At 41.6% G+C, this 23956-nt stretch overlaps 1 protein-coding gene across 1 annotated transcript in view; it reads left to right on the forward strand.

The window, feature by feature from the left end:
• The first annotated feature begins 271 nt into the window (after positions 1-271).
• The window catches only part of mlsl (malate synthase-like), a 149644-nt gene continuing 125959 nt past the window's right edge, over positions 272-23956 (forward strand). The window contains 6 exon segments of the mRNA XM_034180985.1: positions 272-322; positions 21742-21870; positions 21990-22137; positions 22140-22207; positions 22397-22421; positions 22424-22486. Coding sequence (XP_034036876.1) covers positions 272-322; positions 21742-21870; positions 21990-22137; positions 22140-22207; positions 22397-22421; positions 22424-22486 — 484 coding nt within the window.

Raw genomic sequence — 23956 nt, forward strand, 5'->3', positions numbered from 1 at the left:
AATCATTGGTTGTTTGGATCAGCAATTTTAGTTAAATATATTGTTGTGCTTTACCTTCCGGTGCGTCGGAGGTGCGTGGGTACAGTGATTCTGACAGAATGTATGGATTGGACACAAATGCAAGGCTCACTCAGGCAGCTCTGGTTAGAAGACTTTAGTGGCGTAAACAGCAGAGGTCGATACACAGAAAAGCAGTCCAAAATACACAGCAGCAGTACAAAAAACGTCAGGCTTAGACACGGTCGGATTAAACAGGTTGGAGATCGTGAACATGATGAGGCTGGCAGAACAAGAGGAAACAGGATCGAGAGCTGGAAAGAAGGTACAGGGCGCATCAATCTGGTGAAGAAACAGAGCAAAATGAGCAGTATAAATACATCCCAGTGATTAGCAGCAGATTGACAGCAGGTGCGTGAGGAGGAGCCTAGAACAAGGTCGTGGTCAGGAGAGCAGAGACACACCCACCACCAAGAGAGACAGAGAAGCCAATGCAGAAAAAGATCACACGGAGGAACAGACAAACTGGAGAGCAACCAAACAGATAAAGACAAAACAAAGCAAAACAGAGCAAACTCACGTCCTGACAGATTCACACGACAAAGGATCTTCTTCTGCAAACTTTACTTGGCTCCGGCAACAGGTTAGTGTACAATCATAGCTGATGATCGCCTGGATAATACCTGTGTTGTGTTGGCCTCTAGCTCTGGCACAGACAGCGTTTTAGCAGTGTCCATGCAGTGAGCCATGAGCGCCATACAACTAAGAGAACTGAATAATAAAGCTTGCGATGGCAGATGATCCATCCAGAGATGGGTGTGGTATTTGTGCTGGAGACCCTCCTGTGCTGTGCACCAATGGCATTTCCTGTATATTTGTTTTGTGAATTGTTCTGTAATTTATATCTGTAGCATGGCCCTAGCAGACGGTCACCCTTTGAGTCTGGTCTGCTTGAGGTTTCTTCCTTAGATGGAGTTTTTCCCTTACCACTGCTGCTCTGGGAGTTAGTAAGGTTAGACCTTACTTGTGTGAAGCGCCTTGAGGCAACTCTGTTGTGATTTGGCACTATATACGAGGTCTATTAGAAAAGTATCCAACCTTAATATTTTTTCAAAAACCATATGGATTTGAATCACGTGATTGCATCAGACAAGCTTGAACCCTCGTGCGCATGCGTGAGTTTTTCCACGCCTGTCGGTTGCATCATTCGCCTGTGAGCAGGCTTTGAGTGAGGAGTGGTCCACCCCCTCGGCGGATTTTCATTGTCAGGAAATGGTGGAATAATTTGAGCTTTGTTTCCATCAGAATTTTTTCAGAAACTGTTAGAGACTGACAGCTGGAAACCATTAGAAAAATTTATCTGGCTTTCGGTGAAAATTTTACGGGCTTCACAGAGAATAAGGACTGTTACTACAGCTTTAAGGATGGCTTTAAGAACGCTCGGCGCACCGCGCTCCGTGCCGCCATCGAGAGCCACAAACCACCGGATCATTTCTAAACGGATGGCTCTGTGGATACGAGACCGTCGTGTGCACTTTCTCTGGTTATCACAAGAGCTGGACATCAACCATTTTCCGGCAGATTTCACTTTTAACAAGAGATTTTGTCATGGAAAGCCGAGCGGAGGCTTCGTGCGTCATGACCGATTTGCTGATGGAGCGAGACAAAGGAACACCTCCGTTTTGGTCTCACAGGACGGCTTTGAGATGGCGTTCAGACAGCTGTCGGTGGTTTTTCCATCGAGTGATTATCCGAGAAATTGTGGATGAGCCTGGACATGCCAGAACATTCCTCAGAATTCCTTTGCTAGTCAGACGACGTCCCGGATAAAACACAGCATCCAGTTTGGAAATGAACGGCACATTCCACTGTTACAGGAGTTTTTGTCATGGAAAGAGGAGTGGAGGCTTTGCGCGTCGCGGCGGTGCTGCATGGCACACAGCAACGCCGTGATGAAGCCTCACGGGACATGTTCTGGCATGTCCAGGCACATCCACAATTTCTCGGATAATCACTCGATGGAAAAACCACCGACAGCTGTCTGAACGCCATCTCATAGCCGTCCTGTGAGACCAAAATGGAGGTGGTTTTGTCTCGCTCCATCAGCAAATCAGTCGTGACGCGCGAAGCCTCCGCTCGGCTTTCCATGACAAAATCTCTTGTTAAAAGTGAAATCTGACGGAAAATGGTTGATGTCCAGCTCTTGTGATAACCAGAGAAAGTGCACACGACGGTCTCGTATCCACAGAGCCATCCGTTTAGAAATGATCCGGTGGTTTGTGGCTCTCGATGGCGGCACAGAGCGCGGTGCGCCGAGCATCCTTAAAGCCGTCCTTAAAGCTGTAGTAACATTCCTTATTCTCTGTGAAGCCCATAAAATTTTCACCGAAAGCCAGATAAATTTTTCTAATGGTTTCCAGCTGCCAGTCTCTAACAGTTCCTGAAAAAATTCAGATGGAAAAAAAGCCCAAATCATTCCGCCATTTCCTGACAATGAAAATCCGCTGAGGGGGCTGGACCACTCCTCACTCAAAGCCTGCTCACAGGCAAATGACGCAACCGACAGGTGTGGAAAAACTCATGCATGCGCACGAGGGTTCAAGCTTGTCTGACGCAATCACACGTGATTCAAATCCATATAGTTTTTGAAAAAATAAAAAGGTCGGTTTCTTTTCTAATAGACCTCATAAATGAAAATAAATTGAAATTGAAATTGTAAAATGTTACTTAGATAGTGATGCTGCATTCACTGACCCAACCTAGGCTTGGAAAGATTAAAACAAAATAGAACAGCATGCTTGTAGTCTTATTAACAACTTAACTGCCTTATAATATCATATATCCAGACAAACACAGTTATATTTGAGAAGTGAAATGAAGTTTATAGGATTTACAGAAAGTGTGCAATAATTTTTAAAGAAAATTAGGCAGGTGGATAAATTTAGGCAGCCCAACAGAAAGAAATACATCAATATTTAGTAGATCCTCCTTCTGCAGAAATAACAGCCTCTAAACGCTTCCTATAGCTTCCAATGAGAGTCTGGATTCTGGTTGAAGGTATTTTGGACCATTCTTCTGTACAAAACATCTCAGGGTTGTTGGTTTCCCAGCATGGACAGCCGCTTAAAATCACACCACAGATTTTCAATAACATTCAGGTCTGAGGACTGAGATCAATCAATCAATCAATCAATCAATTTTTTTATATAGCGCCAAATCACAACAAACAGTTGCCCCAAGGCGCTTTATATTGTAAGGCAAGGCCATACAATAATTATGTAAAACCCCAACGGTCAAAACGACCCCCTGTGAGCAAGCACTTGGCTACAGTGGGAAGGAAAAACTCCCTTTTAACAGGAAGAAACCTCCAGCAGAACCAGGCTCAGGGAGGGGCAGTCTTCTGCTGGGACTGGTTGGGGCTGAGGGAGAGAACCAGGAAAAAGACATGCTGTGGAGGGGAGCAGAGATCGATCACTAATGATTAAATGCAGAGTGGTGCATACAGAGCAAAAAGAGAAAGAAACAGTGCATCATGGGAACCCCCCAGCAGTCTACGTCTATAGCAGCATAACTAAGGGATGGTTCAGGGTCACCTGATCCAGCCCTAACTATGACCATTCCAGAACATTGTACTTGTTCCTCTGCATGAATGCCTGAGTAGATTTTGAGCAGTGTTTACTGTCGTCGTCTTGTTGAAAGATCCAGCCCTAGTGCAACTTCAACTTTGTCACTGATTCATGAACGTTGGTCTCAAGAATCTGCTGATAATGACTGGAATCCATGTGACACTCAACTTTAACAAGATTCCCTGTACAGTGGGCTCTCGTTTATCAAGGTCAAGGTCAAGTTTTACTTTATTGTCCCAAGAGAAATTTGTCTTGGGCTTGCAATGCTGTGATTAAAAAAGTAAAAGCACATGCAATCATGCAACAACCACATAATATACCATTACAAAAACACAGGAAACAGTAATAGACAAAGGAACAAAAGAATTTTTAAATCTATTGCTCTGCGGGAGTTACGTTCCAAAAAATAATCCACAATAGGCAAAATCCGTGAAGTAGTCAGCGTTATTTTTTACAATTATTATAGATGTTTTAAGGCTGTAAAACCCCTCACGACACACTTTATACACTTTTTTCAAACAGGCATTAACATTTTCTCACTTTTCTCTCCTGTGTAAACACTCTCAAAGTTCAAACCTTAGTAGAAAAATAAGTCCAGTATTATAGAATGAAACCAAAGATCAAAGCCTGTTTTCTGGCCCAAACATTTGTTTGAGAAATAAAAATAGAACGTTTTCCTATAAATAATTATGATGGCTTTTAGAACTAACGAATTTAATTTTAACGATCAACCTACGAGGTTGGATACATAAGAAATTATTAATAGCAGTGTTGCATATGGATTTTTATTTTTATTTTATTTTATTTTTTAGCACTGTTGTTGTGTGTTACCTGTGCTGCTCCACAGCCTGTCTAGTGGATTTTTATTTTGTTTTAGCACTGTTGTCGTGCGTTACCTGTGCTGCTCCACAGCCTGTCTAGTGGATTTTTATTTTGTTTTAGCACTGTTGTCGTGCGTTGCCTGTGCTGCTCCACAGCCTGTCCAGTGGATTTTTATTTTATTTTAGCACTGTTGTCGTGCGTTACCTGTGCTGCTCCACAGCCTGTCTAGTGGATTTTTATTTTATTTTAGCACTGTTGTCGTGCGTTACCTGTGCTGCTCCACAGCCTGTCCAGTGGATTTTATTTTTATTTTATTTTAGCACTGTTGTTGTGCGTTACCTGTGCTGCTCCACAGCCTGTCTAGTGGATTTTTATTTTATTTTAGCACTGTTGTCGTGCGTTACCTGTGCTGCTCCACAGCCTGTCTAGTGGATTTTTATTTTGTTTTAGCACTGTTGTCGTGCGTTACCTGTGCTGCTCCACAGCCTGTCCAGTGGATTTTTATTTTATTTTAGCACTGTTGTCGTGCGTTACCTGTGCTGCTCCACAGCCTGTCTAGTGGATTTTTATTTTATTTTAGCACTGTTGTCGTGCGTTACCTGTGCTGCTCCACAGCCTGTCCAGTGGATTTTTATTTTTATTTTATTTTAGCACTGTTGTTGTGCGTTACCTGTGCTGCTCCACAGCCTGTCTAGTGGATTTTTATTTTATTTTAGCACTGTTGTCGTGCGTTACCTGTGCTGCTCCACAGCCTGTCTAGTGGATTTTTATTTTGTTTTAGCACTGTTGTCGTGCGTTGCCTGTGCTGCTCCACAGCCTGTCCAGTGGATTTTTATTTTTATTTTATTTTATTTTAGCACTGTTGTCGTGCGTTACCTGTGCTGCTCCACAGCCTGTCTAGTGGATTTTTATTTTATTTTAGCACTGTTGTCGTGCGTTACCTGTGCTGCTCCACAGCCTGTCTAGTGGATTTTTATTTTGTTTTAGCACTGTTGTCGTGCGTTGCCTGTGCTGCTCCACAGCCTGTCCAGTGGATTTTTATTTTTATTTTATTTTATTTTTTAGCACTGTTGTTGTGCGTTACCTGTGCTGCTCCACAGCCTGTCCAGTGGATTTTTATTTTTATTTTATTTTATTTTTTAGCACTGTTGTTGTGCGTTACCTGTGCTGCTCCACAGCCTGTCTAGTGGATTTTTATTTTATTTTAGCACTGTTGTCGTGCGTTACCTGTGCTGCTCCACAGCCTGTCTAGTGTCGGATTCCCTGTTTGGGAATCCGCTAGCTTAGCGTAGCTACTAGCTCTTAGCCGTTTTAGCATGGCGGCTTCTCCTGTCTCTCCCGTACTTTTCTGCTCTGGGTGTGAAATGTTTAGTTATTCCTCGGCCTCTTTTAGCAGTAACGGTACATGTAATAAGTGCAGTTTATTCGTAGCTTTGGAGGCCAGGCTGGGCGAATTGGAGGCTCGGCTCCGCACCGTGGAAATTCTACAGCTAGCCAGGCCCCTGTAGTCGGTGCGGACCAAGGTAGCTTAGCCGCCGTTAGTTACCCCCTGGCAGACCCCGTGCAGTCGGGAAGGCAGGCTGACTGGGTGACTGTGAGGAGGAAGCGTAGCCCTAAACAGAAGCCCCGTGTACACCGTCAACCCGTTCACATCTCTAACCGTTTTTCCCCACTCGACGATACACTCGCCGAGGATCAAACTCTGGTTATTGGCGACTCTGTTTTGAGAAATGTGAAGTTAGCGACACCAGCAACCATTGTCAATTGTCTTCCGGGGGCCAGAGCAGGCGACATCGAAGGACATTTGAAATTGCTGGCTAAGGCTAAGCGTAAATTTGGTAAGATTGTAATTCACGTCGGCAGTAATGACACTCGGTTACGCCAATCGGAGGTCACTAAAATTAACATTGAATCGGTGTGTAACTTTGCAAAAACAATGTCGGACTCTGTTGTTTTCTCTGGGCCCCTCCCCAATCAGACCGGGAGTGACATGTTTAGCCGCATGTTCTCCTTGAATTGCTGGCTGTCTGAGTGGTGTCCAAAAAATGAGGTGGGCTTCATTGATAATTGGCAAAGCTTCTGGGGAAAACCTGGTCTTGTTAGGAGAGACGGCATCCATCCCACTTTAGAGGGAGCAGCTCTCATTTCTAGAAATCTGGCCAATTTTTTGGGATCCTCCAAACTGTGACTGTCTAGCGTTGGGACCAGGAGGCAGAGCTGTGGTCTTATACACCTCTCTGCAGCTTCTCTCCCCCTGCCATCCCCCTATTACCCCATCCCCGTAGAGACGGTGCCTGCTCCCAGACCACCAATAACTAGCAAAAATCTATTTAAGCATAAAAATTCAAAAAGAAAAAATAATATAGCACCTTCAATTGCACCACAGACTAAAACAGTTAAATGTGGTCTATTAAACATTAGGTCTCTTTCTTCTAAGTCCCTGTTGGTAAATGATATAATAATTGATCAACGTATTGATTTATTCTGCCTAACAGAAACTTGGTTACAGCAGGATGAATATGTTAGTTTAAATGAGTCAACACCCCCGAGTCACACTAACTGTCAGAATGCTCGTAGCACGGGCCGGGGCGGAGGATTAGCAGCAATCTTCCATTCCAGCTTATTAATTAATCAAAAACCTAGACAGAGCTTTAATTCATTTGAAAGCTTGTCTCTTAGTCTTGTCCATCCAAATTGGAAGTCCCAAAAAACAGTTTTATTTGTTATTATCTATCGTCCACCTGGTCGTTACTGTGAGTTTCTCTGTGAATTTTCAGACCTTTTGTCTGACTTAGTGCTTAGCTCAGATAAGATAATTATAGTGGGCGATTTTAACATCCACACAGATGCTGAGAATGACAGCCTCAACACTGCATTTAATCTATTATTAGACTCTATCGGCTTTGCTCAAAAAGTAAATGAGTCCACCCACCACTTTAATCATATTTTAGATCTTGTTCTGACTTATGGTATGGAAATAGAAGACTTAACAGTATTCCCTGAAAACTCCCTTTTGTCTGATCATTTTTTAATAACATTTACATTTACCCTGATGGACTACCCTGCAGTGGGGAATAAGTTTCATTACACTAGAAGTCTTTCAGAAAGCGCTGTAACTAGGTTTAAGGATATGATTCCTTCTTTATGTTCTCTAATGTCATATACCAACACAGAGCAGAGTAGCTACCTAAACTCTGTAAGGGAGTTAGAGTATCTTGTCAATAGTTTTACATCCTCATTGAAGACAACTTTGGATGCTGTAGCTCCTCTGAAAAAGAGAGCTTTAAATCAGAAGTGTCTGACTCCGTGGTATAACTCACAAACTCGTAGCTTAAAGCAGATAACCCGTAAGTTGGAGAGGAAATGGCGTCTCACTAAATTAGAAGATCTTCACTTAGCCTGGAAAAAGAGTTTGTTGCTCTATAAGAAAGCCCTTCGTGAAGCTAGGACATCTTTCTACTCATCACTAATTGAAGAAAATAAGAACAACCCCAGGTTTCTTTTCAGCACTGTAGCCAGGCTGACAAAGAGTCAGAGCTCTATTGAGCTGAGTATTCCATTAACTTTAACTATTAATGACTTCATGACTTTCTTTGCTAACAAAATTTTGACTATTAGAGAAAAAATTACTCATAACCATCCCAAAGATGTATCGTTATCTTTGGCTGCTTTCAGTGATGCCGGTATTTGGTTAGACTCTTTCTCTCCGATTGTTCTGTCTGAGTTATTTTCATTAGTTACTTCATCCAAACCATCAACATGCTTATTAGACCCCATTCCTGCCAGGCTGCTCAAGGAAGTCCTACCATTATTTAATGCTTCAATCTTAAATATGATCAATCTATCTTTGTTAGTTGGTTATGTACCACAGGCCTTTAAGGTGGCAGTAATTAAACCATTACTTAAAAAGCCATCACTTGACCCAGCTATCTTAGCTAATTATAGGCCAATCTCCAACCTTCCTTTTCTCTCAAAGATTCTTGAGAGGGTAGTTGTAAAACAGCTAACTGATCACCTGCAGAGGAATGGTCTATTTGAAGAGTTTCAGTCAGGTTTTAGAATTCATCATAGTACAGAAACAGCATTAGTGAAGGTTACAAATGATCTTCTTATGGCTTCGGACAGTGGACTTATCTCTGTGCTTGTTCTGTTGGACCTCAGTGCTGCTTTTGATACTGTTGACCATAAAATTTTATTACAGAGATTAGAGCATGTCATAGGTATTAAAGGCATTGCGCTGCGGTGGTTTGAATCATATTTGTCTAATAGATTACAGTTTGTTCATGTAAATGGGGAATCTTCTTCACAGACTAAAGTTAATTATGGAGTTCCACAAGGTTCTGTGCTAGGACCAATTTTATTCACTTTATACATGCTTCCCTTGGGCAGTATTATTAGACGGTATTGCTTAAATTTTCATTGTTACGCAGATGATACCCAGCTTTATCTATCCATGAAGCCAGAGGATACGCACCAATTAGCTAAACTGCAGGATTGTCTTACAGACATAAAGACATGGATGACCTCTAATTTCCTGCTTTTAAACTCAGATAAAACTGAAGTTATTGTACTTGGCCCCACAAATCTTAGAAGCATGGTGTCTAACCAGATCGTTACTCTGGATGGCATTTCCCTGATCTCTAGTAATACTGTGAGAAATCTTGGAGTTATTTTTGATCAGGATATGTCATTCAAAGCGCATATTAAACAAATATGTAGGACTGCCTTTTTGCATTTACGCAATATCTCTAAAATCAGAAAGGTCTTGTCTCAGAGTGATGCTGAAAAACTAATTCATGCATTTGTTTCCTCTAGGCTGGACTATTGTAATTCATTATTATCAGGTTGTCCTAAAAGTTCCCTAAAAAGCCTTCAGTTGGTTCAGAATGCTGCAGCTAGAGTACTGACGGGGACTAGCAGGAGAGAGCATATCTCACCCGTGTTGGCCTCCCTTCATTGGCTTCCTGTTAATGCTAGAATAGAATTTAAAATTCTTCTTCTTACTTATAAGGTTTTGAATAATCAGGTCCCATCTTATCTTAGGGACCTCATAGTACCATATTACCCCATTAGAGCGCTTCGCTCTCAGACTGCGGGCTTACTTGTAGTTCCTAGGGTTTGTAAGAGTAGAATGGGAGGCAGAGCCTTCAGCTTTCAGGCTCCTCTCCTGTGGAACCAGCTCCCAATTCAGATCAGGGAGACAGATACCCTCTCTACTTTTAAGATTAGGCTTAAAACTTTCCTTTTCGCTAAGGCTTATAGTTAGGGCTGGATCGGGTGACCCTGGACCATCCCTTGGTTATGTTGCTTTAGACGTAGACTGTGTTTCATAATTATTGTATGGCCTTGCCTTGCAATGTGGAGCACCTTGGGGCAACTGTTTGTTGTGATTTGGCGCTATACAAGAAAAAAGTTGATTGAAGTTGATTGATAAAGTACCGGAAAATCACACTTAAGTAAAAGTACAGATACCCATTTAAAAAATGACTTTGGTAGAAGTTCAAGTCTCCGATTGAAATGCTACTCAAGTAAAAGTCTTAAATCTAGTATCTAGTATCTAGTATTTATTGTACTTAAGTATGACAAGTAATGTACAACTAAATGTACTCAAGTATTGAAAGTAAAAGTACAAGTAAATGTTAATAATCAAAAACGGACTGATTTTTTATTATATTACAAAGTTTATCTAGGCTTGTAAATGACTGGTAGTATTAGTCAAAATACTGAAAATTGTGCACATCACACAAAAACACTTCAGAAACAAGGTTTCAAAACCTAAATGAGAGTAGGCTACTCACTAGGTGTTCACAGGAAACCGTTATTTATTTCTATATGTATTTATTTATTTTCATTGTTACATGGTTTTATCTTTTTTGTTTCATTAGGTTCTTTTTGTCTCTTTCTCTAAAATTGTATTGTAACATTATTAGTCTATTATTATTGACTATTATTGTCTATTATGTAGATTATTATTGTTGTTGCTATTATTAATATATGAATAAAATAAATTTAAAAAATTACAATTTGACTCTTTTACGACAACGAACGCTGAGCCATTAATTATACAGAAAACAAATCAACACAAATGTGCTGATGCGAACAGCTTAATGCTAACTTTAACATTGAAAATGCCATAGATATGCTAATGCGTTAGCATTGGTCCCGTTTTTAAGTTATAAAATACATTTATCAACTGTTTCAGAAGACCATAACAGGTCGGTTTAACATAAAAATATTAAATATTACTCACAGACATATGCTCTTCAGGGTTTTAGCAGGGAAAAATTAGGATAAAGCAAAATTAAACAATGAATCCACGAATCACTGCTTCGAATAGTTCAAGGTTCAAAGCAAAGCCGGGCAGAAAAGTTGATTACAGACCCGCTGCAGGTCTGTAATCAATGTAGAGAAATTATATATATATATATATATATATATATATATATTATATATATATATATATATATATATATATATATATATATATATATATATGCAACTGTTTGTTGTGATTTGGTGCTATATAAGAAAAAAGTTGATTGATTGATTGATATATATATATATATATATACGAGGTCTATTAGAAAAGTATCCGACCTTATTATTTTTTTCAAAAACCATATGGATTTGAATCACGTGATTGCGTCAGAAAAGCTTGATCCCTCATGCGCATGTGTGAGTTTTTCCACGCCTGTCGGTTGCGTCATTCACCTGTGAGTAGGCTTTGAGTGAGGAATGGTCCAGGAGTGGTTGTTTCATTGCCAGGAAATGGCGGAATGATTTGGGCTTTTTTTCCATCAGAATTTTTTCAGAAACTGTTAGAGACTGGCAGCTGGAAACCATTAAAAAAAAGTATCTGGCTTTCAGTGAAAATGTTACGGGCTTGGTAGAGAATAAGGAGTGTTACTGTCGCTTTAAGGACGGCACCCAGCGGCTGTGGGGTGCGCCGTGCTCCGAAGCCGCCATCGACAGGCTGAACGACCATTTCATTTCTAAACGGATGGCTCTGGTTATCACAAGAGCTGGACATCAACCATTTTCCGGCAGATTTCATTTTTAACAAGAGATTTTGTCATGGAAAGCTGAGCGGAGGCTTCGCGCATCACGATGGATTCGCTACTGGAGCGAGACAAAACCACCTCCGTTTTGGTCTCACAGGACGGCTTTGAGATGGCGTTCAGACAGCTGTCGGTGGTTTTTCCAATCCAGTGATTATCCGAGAAATTGTGGATGAGCCTGGACATGCCAGAACATGTCCCGTGAGGCTTCATCACGGCGTTGCTGTGCGCCATGCGGCACCGCCGCGATGCGCAGAATTCCTCCGCACATCTGTCTCAATGTGCCGAAAAAGTGCTGATGTCCATGTCTTTTCACAATTCCTGTGCTAGTCAGACGACGTCCCGGATAAAACACAGCGTCCAGTTTGGAAATGAACGGCATATTCCACTGTTACAGGAGTTTTTGTCATGGAAAGAGGAGCGGAGGCTTTGCGCATCGCGGCGGTGCCGCATGACGCACAGCAACGCCGTGATGAAGTTCATAATGTGCCGTGTTCATTAGTGCATGCATCTTATTTAAAATGCACCTATTTTAAAAGTGCACTGCATTTAAAATGTGGTGCATTCAAAATACAGTGTGTTTTAAATGCACCATGTTTAAAAATGTGTTGTATGTTTATGGATGACAGATGGTGTTCCTGTGCAGCGCAGCATGTGCATGTGTCAGACTTTAAACTCAAACTATTTTTGGTCAAACAGTGACGCTCTGGAAAAGTCATTCAGAGCCAAAGTCCAGCTGCCCGGAGTCAGCAGAGACCTGCCGCCAGCATGTCTGTAAGTACTCCATACTCTGCTGCTTTGCTGTTAAAGTAAGTAAACAAACAAACAAAAACAATGGACTATTTGCAGAAATGTGTTTGGTGACCAACACCTGGGCCACAATGATTTTTACTGCATTAAAAAAAGCCTTTTTTTGTCAAAGGCTTCAGGGTCTTCAGTAAGTCTATTGTATCTTATTTGTGTAAATATTTCTTGAGCTAAACAGCAGCAGGACCCATGAGAGCAGATACAGGAGCAGCTGAAAAATGATATTACCGTGAAAAGTGAAACTTTTACAAATTCTACAATCATTTCATACAACCTAAAATGTTTCAAGCATTTTTAAATTTAAATTTTGATAATTATGTCGTACTGCTTGGAAAAAAAATAGAAAACGCATATGTCAAAATATTAGAACATTTCAAAAGATCAGTTTAAAAAAGATTTAATCAACAGATTCTGAAAAGTCACAAAGTTCATTTGTGCACTCAGTTCTCAGTTCTTGGCTCCTTATCATTGAGTTCCTGCATCAGTGTGGCGTGGAGGAGATCAGCCTGTGAAGCTGCTGAAGTGTTCTGGAAGTCCAGGTTGCTTTGATAGCAGCCTGCAGCTCATCTGGACTGTTGGTCTGGTGTCATCTTTCTCTTGATGAAACCCCACAGAGAATCTATGGGGGATTGTCCTTTGGGCCAATCAAGTCCAGTCAGACCCTGGTCAGCAAACCGGGTACTAGTAGTTTTGGGAGTGTGAGCAGGTACCAAGTTCTGCTGGAAAATGATAACATCTCCATAAATCATGTCGCCTGAGCGAAGAATGAAGTGCTCTAAATCCTCCTGTTTTAGGGCTGCGTTGACTTTGGACTTGATCAAACACAGTGGACCAACACCAGCAGAGGACATGGTCCCAAACTATCACGCACTGTGGAAACTTCACATTGGACTTCAGGCATCGTGAACTCTGGGCCTCTCTACTTGTGCTTGCTCACAGGGGGTCGTTTTGACCGTTGGGGTTTTTCTGTAATTATTGTATGGCTTTTGCCTTACAATATAAAGCGCCTTGGGGCAACTGTTTGTTGTGATTTGGCGCTATATAAATAAAATTGATTTGTTCTTCAGACTCCTAGTCTCCCTACTCGTTCTTTAGACTCTGGGCCTCTCTACTTGTTCTTCAGACTCTTAGTCTCCCTACTCACTCTGGGCCTCTCTACTTGTTCTTCAGACTCGTAGTCTCCCTCCTCGTTCTTTAGACTCTGGGCCTCTCTACTTGTTCTTCAGACTCTTAGTCTTCCTACTCATTCTTTAGACTCTGGGCCTCTCTACTCGTTCTTCATACTCTTAGTCTCCCTACTTGTTCTATAGACTCTGGGCTTCTCTACTTGTTCTTTAGAATCATAAGTCTCCCTACTTGTTCTTTAGACTCTGGGCCTCTCTACTTGTTCTTCAGACTCTTAGTCTCCCTACTCGTTCTTTAGACTCTGGGCCTCTCTACTTGTTCTTCAGACTCTTAGTCTCCCTACTCGTTCTTTAGACTCTGGGCCTCTCTACTTGTTCTTCAGACTTAGTCTCCCTACTCATTCTTTAGACTCTGGGCCTCTCTACTCGTTCTTTAGACTCTGGGCCTCTCTACTCGTTCTTCATACTCTTAGTCTCCCTACTTCTTCTGTAGACTCTGGGCCTCTCTACTTGTTCTTCAGACTCTTAGTCTCTCTACTCATTCTTTAGACTCTGGGCCTCTCTACTCGTTCTTTAGACTCTGGGTCTCTCTACTCGTTCTTCAGACTCTTAGGCTGAATCTCAATTCTACCCCTTGGTCCTTCCCCTTACCCCTTCCCCTCCATTTTGTGTGGGCACGAGAGACAGAGGGGTGTCTCATTTCTCTTTTTGGAGCGAGGCGGAGGGGTAGGCGGAGGTCTTCAAACCCCTCCGAACGGAGTGAATCTTGGATGCACACTCCGTATGGAGGGGTAGGAGGAGCTTACCACTGTCTCAGAAAAAACAAACATGGCGTAGAAAGAGCCGCACAAATAAAACGGCTTTCATTACAAATTACGCTGTTTAGAAAGTTATAACTTGCCAAAAAACTTTACAGGCAGTTGTCTGTGACAGCAATGTGTATGCTGCTGGATGCATGTTGCGTATATTGTTGTTTGAAAGAATATCGTAACTTTGCTCATGCGCTGAGGCGTTATAATGCACATACACACGAACGATACGATAAGACACTTTTATATCTCACAACCAGTGGTGGGCACACTTCCGATAATCCGATAACAGATAATTATCGAAGATAATGTTTTCATTATCAGATTATCTTTTTAGATAACTTTAAAAACCATCATCGGACTAATTATCTTCCGATGAATTGCCATCCGATAACTTTTAGACCGATAACTTAGTAAACCAAGCTAAACAGTGAAAAACATTTTTAAAACTTAAAAGCAGTTGAGACCTACCTGTTAAGTTTCCTAACAGGTATATTGTTCTACCCTCTGCAAACAGAAGAGAGCTGTTTTCAGAAGAAACCACTCTATCCTCTGTAGGCAAAGGAGACCTGGTGACCCCCCCCCCCAAAAAAAAAATCATTTCCTTTAACACCATACTGATATAATCGCAATATCACCCAAGTCATCCAGAGGCATACATTTTTAACTTATGGTTCAAATTTTAACCTACTCATTTTGGACAAGTTATTTAAAATTACTGTCATGTCTGAAGTTTTATAAAGTGAAAATATCAGATATATGTTTTCATTTTAAAGTAATGTGCTAATTTTTAAGGTTTTGTGAGCACATGCTGTTCCCGGCAGCAATGCATTATGAGTAGCATAGGGTAATCTCAGATGTTCACGACAGGACAAATGCATTTCAGACACTCTGAACAGCATTAAACTCTACTGCCTAAAACTCTCGTGAATATATTCTCTGGGTTTATAGATGTTATTGTATTTGCGTTTGTTAAATTCCACGCATCTTAAATGTAGCAGACACGGATTATCTGGAATTTTGTTTGGCAAGTTTTCAAGGCCGCTACTGCCATCTACTGGCCAGTAGTGTTCATGGCAGTATTCGCCCCAAGTACTAAGCGTCTGGGTACCAGTAGATGGCAGTGTTCTATTTATTTTGACCCGGTTATCAGACGGTGGTCAAATCAACTTTTTGGCTTTGCAAATGGCTTTTTTTTTTTTTTTTTTTTTTTTTACAAATTAAGTTTAAAAACAAAACAACAACAACAAAAAAAAACATTACAAGACAGCTCTGTGGTTGGATGCTTGTAGCTCTTCAGCAGCAGGAAGTGGTCATGAGATGTTAAAGCTTGTTACTCCACTACACGATGCAGGACGCGTGATTAACCTGAAACTCGGTCCAAAAAATTCTCGCACGAATGAAAAATCATCTGAAAAATGGCCAAAACACGCACAGTGTAAAGCCAACATTTATGTGTCAAGATAAGGCTTTTCAGAACTGACCAATTGTTAACCTTGTCCTTTGTTTTATCTATGTTTTTATTATTTATTATTGCATTTTAACCTGTGAAGTGCTTTGTGACTTATGTCTGTGAAAGGCACTATAGAAATAAATTTACTTACTTACTTACTAATATTGAGTGCACGTTTTACAACATCATAAAACGTGCGCACATCATCAAATGTGCGCACGGCACTAATAAAACGTGCAAACATTCTCTCCACATGCAAAACATCTTGCGATGACACTTCCAGGGCTCCGTAAAAATGCCTGTTTTTACAAATAAAAATGGAATATTTTACAAAAGCACATTTATCTTTAAACCAACACACGACACACGTCACATTAACGTGTTGGTTTACATAATGAATGACTGAACCAATCAGTGTTTAGCAGAGGCACTTTTACCCAGAATGCTTTGCGGTCTGTGTTTGTTACAAAACCTCAGAATTAGTGCATTATTCAACATTAAAAGATATATGTTATATTTTAACTTTGTACAAATGACAGAATTGACATTAATGGAGTTATTCTATCTAGTATTTTCACAAAACCATAAGTTAGTATGACTTTATTTTTCAAGACCTCTGCCTGACCGGAGCATTATGATGAGTAGAGAGCTGATTTTGTGGGTGCTCTCAGGATTCTTCTGTGCAGCTTCCTACAGGGGGCAGCATGGTCAACATGGAAATACTGTCTCATTTTTGGGTCTTTTGTCGCTTTTGATGCTTTCAAAAGCGATCGTGTTAAAAGTCAATTTCAGCTTCTTAGTAATTGCAAATGTACCACAGACAATACTGGAATTTAGCGGTTATCGATTATCTCTAACTTCCGATACATTTTTGGGTGGTTTATCGGTTTATCTTTATCAAAGATAACTTTTCAGTTATCTGATTATCTGTTATCAAAGTTAATTTTTTGGTTATCTGTGCCCACCACTGCTCACAATGGAGAAAATCATGACAAAGGATAAGCACGTTAATTTGTATGTTCATAAATCTTTGCATAATATCAATCCCTGCTGTTGGATTTTAAGGTCTGTAACGTGTGTGTATTTAGTAAACAAACAGGTAGCCCTGAGCAAACTCGTCTCCTAATAAGCTTTTGGGCTGAAAATGAGGAGACGTTTCACCAATGGGAACAAGTTGGAAAATATATACACACATGTATATGTGTAACACCTAACCTGATGTCCTAAAAGATGGCTATTATTTGTCAAATAAATTTCTAAAGGAAATAGGGCTGGATGCCAAAAATGGGAGAATTTTAAAAAGAAATATAAGGTTAACAGAACTAGATGTAGCCCATAACATACATACAGGTGCTGGTCATATAATTAGAACATCATGAAAAATTTTATTTATTTATTAATTAATTAACCCTCTGGGGCCGATGCTGTCGTATATGACGGCTAAGACCAAGCTTTACTAAATTATAAATAAGATTTGAATGATATGACATAGAAACTTACTCTTTTTTTGCTGAAAAGTTAACTCTGCGGACCTTCGAGCCAGCCATCGGCCATCTTTGTACTCCTCATAGAAGCTGTCTGATGATGTGCGCAATGTGAGTGTCCAGTCAGAATTGGTTCACCATCACATGGTTTTCCAAAATCCAATTGTAGGGCAGATTTACCTCATGTGAAAAGCCAAAGATCGTTTTCAGGAGTGATATGTTACAAGTTGGCCCGTTTGAATAGCCCCTGGGTGCTCCAATGAGTACATACTATTAGTATATACTCAGTGTGCCCTGCGCCATTACGCACAGCAATCAGTGAAAGCAGGAACACACGGAGAGCCTCTGATGACAATCTCACATGCTCAAACAAAGAGTGTGTAAGTATCAGGATTGCTCCACTAGTTTGCATGTGAATGTTACTGGATAACTCTGTTGCTTTCTTTGCGTAAAGAAACAGAGTTATCCAGAACAACAAAACGCATAGACCATGTATATATTGTTCAAAATGTGCATTTGTGTTTATTGTTTAAACCTTTTTGTTGTGCAGTCTTTCACACAAGACCTCAAATTACCTTTATAAAGTGTCAAAACAGTTGTTTATTATACGAGGTCTGTGAGAAAAGAAACGAACCTTTTAATTTTTTTTCAAAAACTATATGGATTTGAATCACGTGCAATTACATCAGACAAGCTTGAACCCTCGTGCGCATGCATGAGTTTTTTCACACCTGTCGGTTGTGTCATTCGCCTGTGGGCAGGCTTTGAGTGAGCACTGGTCCACCCCCCTCGTCGGATTTTTATTGTCAGGGAAATGGCAGAGAGACTGGTGCTTTGCTTTATCAAAATTTTTTCAGAAACTGTGAGGCAGATCTGAGTGGACACCATTCGAGAAATTCAGACAGTTTTCGGTGAAAATTTTAAGGGCGGATGAGAGATTATGGAGTGTTACTGTCGCTTTAAGGACTGCCCACGGAGCCGGACGGCGCGCCGCGCCCCGAGCCGCCATCGTCAGCCTGTTTCGAGCTGAAAACTTCCAAATTTAAGCCTCTGTTGACCCAGGACGTCGTGAGAGAACAGAGAAGTTTCAGAAGAGGTCGGAATCAGAAGTTTATCCAGACATTCCACTGTTAAAGGAGATTTTGTAATGAAAGACGTGCCGACGGATTCGCGCGTCGGCACCCAGTCGCTCATGGCGCGGCGCCACAGCAAAACACCTCCGTTGGAAGGCTTACAGGACAAGTTTGAACATGCCCAGCTGTTAAACAATTTCTCAGATACTCACTCGACTGAAAGCCATCAAAAGCTGCCTAAATCTTACGAATGGTTATCAACACAGAGGCAACACAAGTTGCATTTCGGTTGCCATATTAACAAACAGTGAAGACGGCAGTTTGACACGGGCAATTTTTTTTCTCCTAAGGCGGGGGGTGTCTCAGTTCATAGGGCTAGAGGCATACCCCTTCGCCTTACCCCTTGTTTTAAAGGGTTAGGCGTAGGGGTATGCCTCTAGCTTGGGCCATGCTACAAACATAAATTACAGAATAATTCACAGAACAATTCATGGACAAATATACAAGAATTGCTGTTGGTGCACAGGACAGGAGGGTCACCAACACAAACACAACTCCCATCTCTGGATGGAGCTGCACCTTAAACAGAAAAAAACAGAATCAGGCATCAGAAAGACAAAAAAATACTGTATAATTTGCCAGCATTAATCAACAAGAAAAACAGAAGAAATACTAAGGTGATCGCCAGCCGCTAGCCCTAAGCTTCACTAAAAGACCCAGAATTTAGGTGAAGTTGAGGCCGCGGCCCACATCAATTACTAATAACATGAATTAAAAGAGTAAAAAGTGTAAAACAAAACTGTACTAGTATGTTAGCCATATGAAAGGGAAAATAAGTGCGTCTTAAGTCTGGACTTGAAAGTCTCCACAGAATCTGATTGTTTTATTGATGCAGGGAGATCATTCCACAGAACAGGGGCACAATAAGAGAAAGCTCTGTGACCCGCAGACTTATTCACCCTAGGGACACAAAGTAGTCCTGCACCCTGAGAACGTAAAGCCCGGGCCGGTACATAAGGTTTAATTAGGTCAGCTAGGTAGGGAGGTGCCAGTCCATGAATAATTTTATAGGTTAGTAGCAGAACCTTAAAATCTGATCTCAATGGGACAGGAAGCCAGTGAAGAGACGCCACAATGTTTGTGCTGATAGCCTGTGTACTGACCTTTCTCTGCATTGGGTTCTGAAGCATTGTCTACTTGTAAGACTCTTCTGACATTGTCTGTGGTTTGGGAGTGGCTGGACACGTGGAATGTGACACTTGTCCTGGACACATCTGTTCGTAGTAGGTCTTGATGCTCTGACTCTGACTCAGTCCGCTCCTTGTCAAACTCCACCAAGTTCTTGAATCAGCTTTATTTGACAATCTTCTCCAGGCTGCAGTCATCCAACCACTCTTTTCTCTTCCAGTCAACATTCCATGAAAATGCTTTAATGGGGCGCTTTGTGGTCATCAGTGACCTGTGTCTTACACTCCCAGTAGAGGGCATCAGTGAGTGTGTTCTAGACAGCTGTGAAGGCAGCAGTCTGCCCCATGATTGTTCTTGTGTGTAATATTTTGAGATATGTGTTTTCTGTTTGAATTTTTCCCGCCATTTTCTATCAGAGTGGATGTTTTGCAGTGACAAGACAACAATGGTCACTCTACTGCTAGCTAGGTATGGCCAAAATAGACCAGAAGTCTATTTTATGTGAATGATGAGCAACAGGACACGGTAACTGCCAATCAGTAAAAAGGCAACGTGATGTCAGCTGGTTGTTCACTCGAACAAAATGATCCAAGATGGTGGCATATGCTCAGAAACATCTTTTTTCTGTTTCACATCTGTTTCTCATACAGTGAGGAAAATAAGTATTTGAACACCCTGCGATTTTGCAAGTTCTCCCACTTAGAAATCATGGAGGGGTCTGAAATTTTCATCTTAGGTGCATGTCCACTGTGAGAGACATAATCTAAAAAAAAATCCATAAATCACAATGTGTGATTTTTTTTTAAATAATTTATTTGTATGTTACTGCTGCTGTCAAAATCAATGTTAATATTTGGTACAGTAGCCTTTGTTTGCAATTACAGAGGTCAAATGTTTCCTGTAGTTTTTCACCAGGTTTTCACACACTGCAGCAGGGATTTTGGTCCACTCCTCCATACAGATCTTCTCTAGATCTTTCAGGTTTGGAGTTTCAGCTCCCTCCAAAGATTTTCTATTGAGTTCAGGTCTGGAGACTGGCCAGGCCACTTCAGGACCTTGAAAAGCTTCTTATGGAGCCCCTCCTTAGTTTCCCTGGCTGTGTGTTTGGGGTCATTGTCATGCTGGAAGACCCAGCCATGACCCATCTTCAATGCTCTTACTGAGGGAAGGAGGTTGTCTGCCAAAATCTCACAATACATGATCTGAGCTTTCTCAGAATCATCCTTACCCCACAAAGTGAGATCTTGCATGGAATCCCAGACTGAGGGAGATTGACAGTCATCTTGTGTTTCTTCCACTTTCTAATAAATAATCATAACAGTTGTCTTCTACCAAGCTGCTTGCCTGTTGTCCTGTAGTCCATTCCAGCCTTGTGCAGGTCTACAGTTTTGTCCCTGGTGTCCTTAGACAGCTCTTTGGTCTTGGCTATGGTGGACAGGTTGGAGTGTGATTGATTGAGTGTGTGAACAGGTGTCTTTTATACAGGTAACAAGTTCAAACAGGTGCAATTAATACAGGTGAAGAGTGCAGAATAAGAGGGCTTCTTAAAGAAAAATTAACAGGTCTGTGTGAGCCAGAATTCTTGCTGGTTGGTAGGTGTTCAAATACTTATTTGCAGCAGTAGCATACAAATAAATTATTAAAAAATCATACATTGTGATTTCCGGATTTTTGTTTTTATATTATGTCTCTAACAGTGGACATGCACCTAAGATGAAAATGTCAGACCCCTCCATGATTTCTAAGTGGGAGAACTTGCAAAATCGTAGGGTGTTCAAATACTTATTTTCCTCACTGTATATTTTCTAAGAGTTGGTGAGAAATAAACACTTATCCACTTCTCAATCTAAAAATGCTGCTTTTGTAATCAGGCAACCTCTCTGAAGTGACTAGCAAGACATCTTACGGATGTTAGCGTGCACGCCCCGGGAATGCCCATGAAGTGACAAAGCCAACTGTGTGTCACTGTCATCTGTAGCTAATGTGGCTGTAGCACGAGATGATGGGAGAACACTGCCCAGGCACCACACACTCTAAAACAGGACCTTCAGGAACCTCCAGCAATGACACAATGGTGCTGCCGCTCAGCTTGTTGGCACCTTAAAAGAGTTGTGGGAAAATGCTGGTGATCTCAGTATGGGCCCAAGTCCAATAAGACAAATACAACTTTCATGGGACTAAGTAGAGGCGTGTAACCTGACTGCAGCTGTTTTAAGAACACAAACTCTGTCTGTGGGATTTGATTTTTAAGAAGATGATTTCATTCAGACAGCTGTGTTATTTCAGCCTTTTGTCCACAGGGTCCAGTGGGCCTGGACCTCTCTCCCTGTCCTTCAGGCTTAGAGGCAGAATTCAAGACGCTTTTTACGGCTGACTCACTCCGTTTCCTCCAGGAGCTGATTTCTGTATTTGATGAAGAGGTAGATAAGGTAGGATAACCCAGAAAAGTGCTAAATGTTCTTTCCTATCATGAATGGAGAATGTGTGTCTTAACAGACTCAGAGTGTGTCTTAATTTAGGACTGTGAATCTGTGCTTCCTTTGCTCAGGTACTACGGTTGAGAGCATTGAGAAAACTCCAGCTGGACCGGTCCGGTGATTTGCCAAACTTTTTGGAAAGCACGTCTCATGTGAGGAGAGACCGGACCTGGAGGGTGCAGCCCGTGCCCACCAGGCTGCAGAGGAGACATGTGGACATTGGGATCTGGCTCCCTGTGACACCCAGCGCTTCATTAAAGCACTGCAGTCAACTGCACAAGGCATACAGGTAACATCTGCACTTGGGCTCTGCTGGGTCGGTCTGGAAACACACACACTGGCACATCCAGTGCCCTGCGTAACACACAATGTGATCTCTGAGTATCGAGCAAAAATCCAAAGAGGGCAGTGACCACTCGACTCACTTTCCCATCTTACACCTTACATTCAACATGGATCGTCTCTTTGGAATTCCCAGGTGGACTTTGATGATGGAAACTGTCCAAGTATTACAACCAGATCAAAGGCATCCACAACGTTTTCAAAGCAGTTCACCACCAGCTGCCTGGTAAGTGTTCCACTGCATACAAAAGTTACATCGCCATGCACAACATCACTTTGCCACGCACAACGTCATGTTGACACATACAAACATCACATGGCCGCGCACAAACATCATGCCACCGTCTACAAACATCACATCGCCGCGCACAAACGTCATACCGCCACATACAAACGTCACATCATCGCGCACATGCATCACGTCAACACATGCACAGTGGTAACACTGTCTTCGACTGATCTCCACAGTGTTGTGGCTTTACTTCTTGTCCACACAGAAATGGAACTTTACCAATACGATCTTTGTTGTTTTCACAAAGTGTTCTGTAAACATGGCACATTTCAGGAAATTTCTGTGCCCACATGAAAACCCCTGAAAATGCCATAGTAGGTATGCCAGGCCTGTATGTAGCGCTGTGGCTGAGACTGTTACAGTTAAGTACCACTAAGACTAAAACTGGACCCTGATATGCAAGCAGCAAACACAGGAGTTAGGTGTAAAGAACAGGTTTTATTTTTCCTAGTGACATTGAATGACCAACAGTTCAAAGTGACCTCCAAATCCAAAATTCCTCAACAGTCCAAAGTGAACAAATTAACAAAATGAGAAAATGCAAAATCCTTTCAGTCAACAAAGTGAACAAATCAACAAAGTGAACAGAACCAAATTCTTCAAAAGACAAAATGAACAAAATAAACTATGAACACCAAACTATCAAAACATTATAGTGAGATGAAGACTTACAAACAGGAGTATCAAGTGACTGGTGCCGGAAAAAACCATAAGAGTGGTTTTAAATAACCTAACTGATTAACCACAGGGATACTGATGAGCGAAATGGATGATCAGGCTGAAGGTGCTGACAGGAAAAGAACACTAGGAGGCAGCAAACAAACATCTGACAGAATGTGGAAAGGGCTTACAGTGAGCATGACAAGTGAATTATCCAAAAAACACACATGAAAGAACAGCCTGAATAACTAAGGACTGTAGGACAGTGGGCAGGAACTACAATAAGACAGAAACACAGATGGGTGACAAGACCACACTCACATGGTGTCAGGGAAGACAAGACAAGAAGTAAACAGGTATATAAAGGGGACCATGGGGACAAGAACCCAAAAAACCCCAGACCAGAACCAAAACCCCAACAGGACACCCTCCCCTCCAAGGGCTGTCAGTCCTGGGCAGCCCCCCTCCCCCCCCAAAAATGCCTGACCAAATAGAACAAACATAACAATGGTTACAGACTGGGACCCTCAAACAAAGAAAACCAAGAAAAATCCCAGACTCCCAAAACCCACACTGGGTGGGAGGCGGGCGGCAGTGCGCGTGGGCACGCCCCTAAACCAGGGCGAGCCACCTAGAATACCACGATTCAACAATGAAGGTGGATACAGAGACAACTTGGGACATACAAACTGAAAAGTTTCGGCCCCTGCACCAAAATTGGAGCTGGTGGCTGGCTGAAGCTGA

This window comes from Thalassophryne amazonica, chromosome 11 (genome assembly GCF_902500255.1).
Source record: "Thalassophryne amazonica chromosome 11, fThaAma1.1, whole genome shotgun sequence".
Classification (NCBI taxonomy): Eukaryota; Metazoa; Chordata; class Actinopteri; order Batrachoidiformes; family Batrachoididae; genus Thalassophryne; species Thalassophryne amazonica.